Source organism: Trichechus manatus, unplaced genomic scaffold, assembly GCF_000243295.1.
Source record: "Trichechus manatus latirostris isolate Lorelei unplaced genomic scaffold, TriManLat1.0 scaffold00031, whole genome shotgun sequence".
NCBI classification, from domain to species: Eukaryota; Metazoa; Chordata; class Mammalia; order Sirenia; family Trichechidae; genus Trichechus; species Trichechus manatus.
This window is the reverse complement of record NW_004443967.1, coordinates 12,797,521-12,807,397: the sequence shown is the minus strand read 5'-3', so window position 1 is coordinate 12,807,397 and position 9,877 is coordinate 12,797,521. Positions and strand designations below refer to the sequence as shown.

Here is a 9,877-nt window from a genome sequence, read left to right as displayed (position 1 = left end):
TACTGTGGTAATGAGGGCCTACACTGCCGAAATGGGCACACACAAGTCTCTGCAGGGGGGAAAGGCTCTCATAGTCCATGGACCCCTAATGCCTCTGCCTAGGCAAAGTAGCTGTGCCTACCCTGAGTTCCTGGTTTAGGGGGTGCTGGCAGATTATTTTTTACCCTGTTTGTTAATTTGTTCCCTCTCCAAGGCTGGGAGAATAGCTCAGGGTGCATGACGGGTCCTACCTCTAGCCCAGGGGACTTGGAAATCTCTGAAGCAATCCTTGACCTAGTGCAGACAGGGAGCAGGGAGGTAAATGGGACAGAGGTTTTTCGCAAAGAGGGGTGTTTTTGATCTGCATGGTAGGCCAGAAGCAAGTACTTACCTTTTGCCAATCGAGGGCTGCTTCTCACTGATTCTGGATGGTCAAGTACACTCTCTGCCACTGGGTCTCTCCCAATCTGGAAAACACCTCCTGAGGCCACAGCTTCCCTCACTGTGCACCAGGAGGTGATCCAGCCTAAAGAGCTCTGGCTCCTGCCGGGTCAGGTCTGGCAACTCCTCACTGCTTCTGAACCATCTCTCCCTACACCTGCCACTCAGGCCAATTCTTCAACTTTGCCTTTGATGTTCCAGGCTCCTAGGTTTTCATATATAATCGATTCTCTTGTTTTTTTGGATCGTTATTGTAAAAGGGACTACTCTGCCATCTTGGCCCTGTCTCCCTGATGTTTTTAATAATTATGGCCTATGTTGCCCTCTTCCTTTTCTGATTACTTCTGTTGAGCTGCATTTGTGTGTTAATTTACTGTATTCTAGTGTGTTATATTGTTCTATGTGTTTGTGTTAATTTAGTATATCCTAAATGTCCTATAATTGCATCACACATATTTGTCTTGGGTCTCCCTCTAGGTTGTGCACAAGCCCCTCTAAGGCCGGGACCACAGGCAGTTTGAATCCACCAAGTAGTACTGTGGAAGAAAGGCCTGGCAATCAGCTGCCATTAAGATTACAGCCAAGGAAACAGCTCTACTCTCCATGCATTGCATCGCTATGAATTGGAATTGACTTGATGGCAACTAACAACAACAGTACTAGATTCAGAATGTCTTCAGAAATGATTTCCTAATGGGTTCAGTGAGATGAGACTTTTACGTGAAACTAAAAAGGTCATTTTAAAGCTATCAGTTATTGACTATTTATGATGTGCCACCACTATGCCAAGGGTTTTACATGAATCATTTCATAAAACTCTCACAACAAGCCAAGGAAGTGAAATTCTACTATTACCCCCATTATATAAGGAAGAAAACTGAGATATGGAGAGGTCAAGTTGCTTGCCCAAGGCCCCAGCATAAGTAATGAAGCCATAACTGGTACCCAGGCATACAACCCAGCTCTAGAGCTGTTGCTCTTAACCACCATTCTTACCTTTGGTTGCAGAGTAATAATAAGCAAGGAAGTTTTTCCCGATGTTGTTGAAGCTTCGGAAGTACACAAGGGTCATTGAGCTGGAGGAGGATGCATAGGTGAGATAGAAGCCTGAACAGGCCTTCCCCAGGGATTTGGTCGAGGTTGGAGGCCCATCCAAGATTTCAAAATATTCATTGGTGCAGTCGAGGCTGTGGGAGCAAATGCCCAAGGGGGCCTCCTAGTCTTCACATCAGAAGATCTCAGAGGCTCCCGTGAGACACACCCTTTACCGATTTACTATAGAGGCTGGGAACAGGTTAAAACCCTGCAGTCGTTCAAACACTAGTATGGACTTCCTTTATTCTACTTTTTCTCTCTGAGAACCATTGCCTTAAGGGAGTAGGGTTTTAACCAGAAAAGAGGAGGCCGAAGCACTAGGTAGACCCCTGATGAGGGCCTCGGAGCAGAGATCACAGGGAACGTCGCAGGCAGCGGGAGGGCTGAGGTCAGTGCCAAGGAAAACAGAGCCAGTTTCACCATGTGGCCCATCACTTGCCCAGAGGACATGGTCTTAGGTTCCAAACAACCCATTTGCAAGCTTTTGGCACCCCCCCCCCCCGCCCCCGGAGGAATTGGACTATCAAACCAGCCCAGCTTGCTCTCTGGAAGTCATCTGACTTTGTCAGTGGTGTTCTGCATTGTGAAGTTTTGTCCAGATGCCACTAGGGCTAGAATCAGAAATCATTTCCATGCCTCAGCTCAGTGACCCGTCCATTCCAAGCCACATTTTGATTAACCAAATTTCCAGAGTAACAAATTATTTAAATTGTTCCTGGGAGTTGATTTTCATAAGATATTCATCCATGAAGAGTACTAAACTTTGAATATTTACAACATTAAGACCTAAGTTTTCCTGGTTTGTGTCTGGAGTTGACCCTGGAATCTGCAGCTTTAACCAGTAGGCCAAGGCTCTCCCACAGCCATACAAGCGTGTTAGTGCATGAATGTGTGTGTGCACCTGCATACACACACACACACACACACACACACACACACACACACACACACACACAGAGCTATCCATAACATACAAGGTGAACTTTATTTTAATTAAAAATGTACAAAGGCACACAAAAATAAATGCTATTTCTCTATATTACCAACAAACATATGTAAGCCAAAATTTAAAAAAAGATGTCATTTATAATAACTTCAAAAAAAAAAAAAGAAATACCTATCCATAACTCTGAAAAAATGTACCGAATTTGTATGCTGAAAATTACAAATAACTAAAACAAAAAATAATAGCAAATGCTAATTGGGGTGGAAGAAGTCTCTGGGTGGTACAAACGGTTTGCACTCAGCTGATAACAGAAAGGTTGGCCGTTCAAACCCACCCAGTGGCATTGCAGAAGGAAAGGCCTGGCTATCTGCTTCCTTAAAGATTACAGTTAAGAAAACCCTATGGAGCAGTTCTACACTGTAACACATGTGGTCGCCATGAGTCAGAATCGACTCAATGGCACAGGACAAAAATTAGGATGGGGAAAAACTGGATCTCTCCTACATTGCTGGTGGGAAAGGTACCTAAATGTTACAGCCACTCTGGATGGTCGTTTGTCATTTTCTTAAAAAGCTAATCATGCACTTATCATACAAACAAGGAATTGCACTCTTGGACATTTACCCCAGAGAAAGGAAAACTTATGTTTACATAAAAACTTGTACCTGAATGTTCATGGAAGTTGTATTCAAAATAGCAAAAGACTGGAAGCAACTCAAATGTCCTTCCTGGGGGAATGGTTAAACAACTCTGCATTCATCCTATGGAATACATCTCAGCAACAAAAAGGAATGGACTATTGATCCCTGCAGCAACCGGGATAGATCTCAAGGGCTTGTGCTGAGTCAAAAAAGTCAATCTCAGAAGATTACACACTGTATGATTCCCTTTATATAACATTCTCGAAAAGACAAAACTATTATTGATGGAGAGCAGATTAATGGTTATCAGGGGACATGATGGGGGGTGGGGGTTTTTGAATATAAAGCGTAAAGGGATAGTTCTTTGTGGTAATGGAACAGTTCTGTATCTTGACTGTGTGGTGGTTATAGGTATCTCTACATAGGATAACATTACATAGAACTACACACCTCCCCCGTACACACACATACACACACACAGAAATGCATGAAAAAATTGATGAAAACTGAATAAGGTCTGTAGTCTAGCTAACAGTATTGTACTAATGTCAGTTTCCTGGCTTGATATTGTACCGCAGTTATATGTCTCCACTGGGAGAAGTTAAGTGAAGGGTACATAGAATGACATGTACTATTTTTTCAACTTCCTGTGTATCTATAATTATTAAAAAAAAAAAGTTAAAAATTCATTTTTAACCTTTAATGCATTTTATTTATTTAAAATAATTTTGCTAATGAGAAACAACCAGAGGACTAAATGATTGGCTTTTTGAATTACCCAATGTACCTAAGCAGTGTGCTTAAGACTTACTTAAGATACGGAAATGCCAGCAGTATACGATCAGAAGCATTTGCCTTGATTTCCCAGACACAGGTTATGTTGTCATGCATTTCATTCTGCGGTGGATTCCTAATCGCTCCAGAAGAATTAGTAATAGTGCCGCCACACCGAGATTTTTCTAAATGCAGAAAGAAGATATTTTAGAATCTCATTTTTCCCCATTGTTCAGTTTACTATTTTGTAATTCACACCTTTTTTCCTTTTCACTTTTTTTTTCCCAAAAAAGTTTCATTGGTCAGTATTTGTGTGTGTGTCTTAGGAAATATCAAAGGTATAAACTAGTAAAAAGTCTTGCAAATTTAGGCAATTAGGTCATGAAAGTGTATGAATTTTGAAACATCTCTCACCTCTTTTGAGAATTCTACCATGGACATGGACTTGCTCGGAAGAGCTGTTATCTACTATTAGCCAGAACTTTTCCCTCCGGTTACTCCCTAATGGTGAGTCCTGTAGCCTTGACTTTTGTCAGGTCCCCAGTTGTAATAGTAAAGTACTGCCTCAGTTCCCCCCAGGGAAGGCTGAGTCTTTGTGGAATCTCTCTTCTGTGTATATGAAGATGGCAATGTCCCATCCACCTTCAGTAATAATCTTAAGAGTGGGAAGAAGCTGCCCTGAGTCGTCCACACCAACCCCTACAAATACTTGTAATGTTCTGCATCCACCTGTCCATCCACCTCTCTGTTCATTTGTTTCTCCATCTGCTTGTCTATCTGCCTGTCTATCCACCTGTCCAACATTCAGTCCCAAAAGAAAGGTGCTGCCTGTGGCAATGGAAGCAGATGATTTTTCTCCATTAGATTATCTGACTGTGTAGGAACTGCTCCCACATTCTCTGTGTGGTGGTCCAGTTGGCCCTGGCAATTTAGCTATGGCTCTTTTCTAGAAGGACCAGTCAGGCTTTCTAGGCATCAACATTATGTTAGCCCTTCATTGACAAGTAGTGCTAAGAAAAATTAAATGGAGCTTCTGACAACCCAAGGCATAGGCAAGAGAGGAGGAAAAAAAAGGCAGATGGAGAAGGAGATGAAGATTGTCAGAGAATGAGAATGGAGATCTTCAGAGAAAAAGAAAGGTGGAGAAGAAAGGAATGCTCATCGTGGTGGAAGTCCTCTAAATGATGGCCTCGGCATTATTGCTCTATCAGTGATTGCATGCCTGCCCTTCACTCATGGTGTCCATGCTGATGGACCAAGAAGGCTGGCATCACTAGACTATTTGGACTTCCTTCTTTGACTAAACAGAAATGGAATTGAAACCATAAATTAATTGATCTTCACTGGTAGGCCCTTCACTCAGAATACTGGCTCATAGGAATAACCTGGACAGGGCAGTATTATTTTGGCTCAGTTTCCTTGAAGAATCACTTCAGTGCTTGAACTAGAGGATGATTACCAGAGCAGCCAAGGACACAGAAGTCTCACCTGCAGGCGTTTTCCCGGCCAGGTCAGCCGATGTAGGACCTGTCAAACACACAAAGGACATCTAGAACATGAGCTGGCTCGAGGTCCACACCCCTGTCTGCGCATTGGCATCCCCATGGAGCTTTGAACAAGTACATTGTTTGGGCCCCTCCCAGAGCTTCTGAAACAGAGTCTCTGGGAGTGAGGCCTGCAAGCGTTGGGATTTTAATGTGTGGGAGAGAGAGATGCAGACTTTGATGTTTTGTTCTGTTGTCATGCGTGCAAACGAGATTTAAAAAATTTTTGGGGAGGTTTCAGAAAACCAAAGACATGAAATTCTGGCTCCTGGAGCCTCTTCCAGTGACCCAAGGGTCACACTAGGAGGAGACCCTGATTCGCATTTCACTGACTTCCTTGACCTGGTGCTGCTCAGAGCCGGACCTAAAGATGATGTGGATCCCGTCCTCCTCCCCCATTGTCTCTCTCACCAGCGACTCTCAGCTCTGTGCCACCCACTGGAGATTCTCTCCCTGGACCAATCCATTCCTACCTGCTGGAGCTGACAACTCAGGAGGGAGTATGAATTAAGCTTTACCAGGCTTTTCAACCCAGCTTTGTTCATGACTCACTTTGACTGAGAGCTGGCTGAGAGCATCAAGGGGCCTGGGGGTTTGATGAGGGTGAGGGTACCGGCATGGAACACTCTGGGTGTTGGGTTGGAAACATGTAGGAAGACAAATGGCAATGGAAGCTCTGTGGGACCATAGTTCCTTTGTTCCTACACCATGAACACGGCAGAGGCAAAGAGGGAGTAGAAACAAAATCAGTCAGCTTGACTTTGCCCAGGTCTGGCCCACCTGTAACTCGCCGCAGGGCAGAAAGTGTCTTTAACCACCTCTCTACCCACATCTCATTGTCCAACCTGCTGCAACGCTCAGAACTGACACATCAAAAGTGCTATTCAGAAGTTGGAGAAATGTAGAATCTGGTTCTTGTGTGGAAAATGCATGGGGTTGGAGGAGAGGTAAAAGTGAGGCTGGACTAGATGCTTCCTAAGGTACCACCCAGCTCTCCCACTGGGCAACCAGGCAATTCCCTAGTATGCCGCAGGCTTAGAGATTAGGACACATCTGGTTTCCATCAGGACTCCTTCTCCAAGGCAGATATGAACATTGCCTTCCCTACCTGGTGGTATGACGGTTGAGTATTCAGCACCTGCAAGTGTTAGAGATGAGAACACCTGCTGTGAGCAGATAACACACAGGTTCATTTTCCACAGTTATTTCTATCCTGACATTGAAAAGTTCTCTCTCGGAAAGAGCCCAAGCCAGGCCTGCCCCAGGAAGGAGCAGAGGTTTACCTGAGCAGATCACTCCGGCATCTTCACTGTGGCCACAGTTGTGGGAAAACCAGCCAACGTGGGAGCATTCTTCCAGGTGCTGTTCATCGCCCATACAGTGCACATTGTCAAGGAGGATTTTTCCAGCACCTTCCCCGAAGTGGGCCTCGCCTGGGGCCGAAATGGCCCAACCACAGCCCAGCTGCCTGCAGATGATGTTTGCTTCCTGCAGGTCCCACAGGTCATCGCACACGGTCCCCCAAATTCCCTGGTAGAAAAGCTCCACACGGCCGGCGCAGATACCTGGGCCTCCCACCAGCCGCACGGGGGCCCAGCCTCCTGAGGAAGAACAAGGTGTCAAGTGGTGATTTCTGTTCCCACCTGCCAGTGACTCAGCCTGGTCACAAGGGACCCCATTTCATTCCCAGAAGTGTCTGCTCTAAGGAACCTATAATGTCTTTCTTGTCAACACCCTGTTTCAAGACAACTTGCTTGTGGTAGACTGTTTACAAAAATGGCCGCAGTTACTCCCTTCCATATATGCTTGCTCTTTACAATGTGACAATGCAACTCATCCCTTCAAGAGGTAGAACTTATTTTCTCACCCCTTGACTCTGGGCTGCAGCCTGTGACTTGCTTTGGCCAATAGAATGAGGCAGAAGTCATGGTGCACCCATGCAGAGCCTCGAGAGGACTTATAAGCTTTAGCTCACCACCTGGAAACTCTGAGACCATCACGAGGATAAGCTTGATCCAGCCTGCTGGGTGATGAAAGACATGTGGCCCCATCACCTCTGTTGCCTCAGATGACAGCCAGGGACCTGCCTGTCGTTGCCTTTCATTGTTGAATGAAGTTGTTCAGAACACATAATACAAAAACATTAGTAAGTCACGTAAAGACACTGCCCTACCTGGAGGTGCAGAAGAAGGTGGGTGTTTAGCCACAGGTATCACCGTTGATGTGGGAAGTAGATTCTCAAGGGCTAGTGATGGTTAAAAAGAAGGAGTGTCATTAAGGAACAGTCAGAACATTTGGAAAAGATACTTAGCTGCTTCAAGGGCTGCCTGCCTCCTCCTAGGATTCAGCATTTTAAGGCCAGTGGCCTCATATCCCAAAGATTTCTATTTAGGACAGAGCATGGCATTGCTGCTTATCGGCAAACCAGCATGCCCCCAGTGGCCATTAGTAAAAGCAAAGTTCATGGGCAATTGGCCCTTGTTGGCCTGCTCCATGAGAAGTCATCAGTCGTCCCTCTTCTCTCTCTTCTCTGTCCCCGCCCCACATATGCTACTGTCATGACTTCCTCCAAACAAAGCCTGGAAAGTCACACAGCAGATCCGTGGGGGCAGGACAGAATCAACTCTGAAATGGCATGCGAAAACCTTTTAGGGTGAGGGAACACAACTGTATACAATTATCAGAATTCATGACACTTGACCTTAAAATGGCTGAATTTTATGGCACGTAAATAGGACCTTAATAAAAAACAAGATGGATCCATGGCTGAATAGAGGGATGGATAGATAAATTTATCATAGAATCTAGGCAGAGGTTCATTGATAAATTCTTCAAACATTGTTGTATATTTGAAAATTTTCATAATAAAATGTTAAGGGGAAAAGTGTCCCTCATTTTCTGTTACAAGACCCGTTTCTCTGTTTTTCGACAACAACCTCTTGTTTTTCATAGAAACATATACATAATTCAGCCAGTCCATGTGGTCACTTGTTCTTTCCTTGTATGAGAACGTCAAAGGCATAGAATTTTAGGGAGCATAGAATCTAACATGCTTGTTCTAACGAGACTGAGGGCCAAGACCATTCAGAGGATGAGAGGCCAACGGAGAATCAGATTCCTATAGCCCAGGGCCATTTCCATCCCACACACGCCTTAGGTCGGCATGTGACCAGAGGAGGAAACCATCACTCTGTGAGTGTGTGCCAGGTGCCAGGTACCATTAGGCATTGCCATATTCACGTCCTTAGTCAATTCTCTATAGTGTTTGCATTTTAATGAAGAGAAAACTGAGACCAAAAGAGATGATATAACTTGGCTGAAGTCACAACTGAGGGTGATCATAGGTCATGTCTATCTCCCCCATTAGGGTGTAAACCCCATGAAAGAAGAGACAAGGGGGTTTTGATCACTGCTGTACCTCCAGTGCTTGGCAAGGGTTTGGCACATGGCAGGCATTCAATCAATATCTGTTGAATGAATGGATGAGTGAATGAAGGAAGCTGGGAGTCAAACCAAGATCTGACTCTAAAGCTCATGATATTTTTACATCATGCTGAGTCTAAGTTATGACATCAAATATAAAATGTGGTCCTACCTGTAGGCAGAGCAGCTGGGGAATCAGCACCTGTCGATGTAAAGAGAGATTGTTCAAGCTATCACATCTTAATTGGTGGACGCTTATTGGGAACGTCCTACATTTAGGGTGCTATGGGAAGCAGAAGTAAGAAACAGAGACACTGCCCTCTAAGATCTTGGCATTTCCTGGCCATTGGAGGCATGAGGCCAGGCAGCAAACGTTGAGTGTCCCAGGAGAGTGTGGAAATTAGCGCTTCCCCGGGGCCCCCAGGTGTTGAGGAAGGCTCCATGGAGGAGGTGCAGCTCAGGATGGGCCAGGTGCAGCCTGGCAGAGCTTGTCTTTCATAGTGAAGTTATTCCAGCTGGAAGTGGGATAGGATCCAGAAAAGGGTGGGGAGTCCCGTGGAGCAGAAGAAATGAATAGTGGTCAGAGAGTGGCCTGGTGATAGGTTGGGGAAGGTTTCCAGGCCCAGAACTTGGAGGGCCTCGAACACAGCTGACAAATTTGACCTGTCACCCAGAGGTCATAAACGCAGAAGTTTCTGAGGGACATGTAGGTATGATAAACTAGGGATGTGAGTGATGGGGACCATGGTGAACAGGAAAGCCATACCTTGTCCAAAGGAGCAGCTCTTTCTCCAATCCAGCCACTTAATGTAATTAAAGAATTTCTAGTTATGTGCCTGAATTCTTTTTTCAATAAATACAAGAATTTGGATTTTTATGCCAAGTTTTCTGATTTTTAAGTTCAAGTCCAGCCTGAATTTTCAAACTGAACTGCCTGGATCCAGCTTATGAGCCACTCTAGCAGGCTTTGCTGTCAAAGGGATGCCCAGGCTGGTGTGTAACTTTGGGAGAATGCTGGCAACTCCTGTTACCTC

At 45.0% G+C, this 9,877-nt stretch overlaps 1 protein-coding gene across 1 annotated transcript in view; it reads right to left on the bottom strand.

The window, feature by feature from the left end:
- Positions 1-9,877, bottom strand: part of LOC105756010 (deleted in malignant brain tumors 1 protein) — a 79,234-nt gene that overhangs the window by 62,431 nt on the left and 6,926 nt on the right. Inside the window, exons 2-4 of the mRNA XM_012555113.1 lie at positions 6,704-7,021; positions 5,973-6,006; positions 1,417-1,607 (exon numbers count right to left, since the gene is read on the bottom strand). Coding sequence (XP_012410567.1) covers positions 1,417-1,607; positions 5,973-6,006; positions 6,704-7,021 — 543 coding nt within the window. The remainder of the gene's footprint in view (positions 1-1,416; positions 1,608-5,972; positions 6,007-6,703; positions 7,022-9,877) is intronic.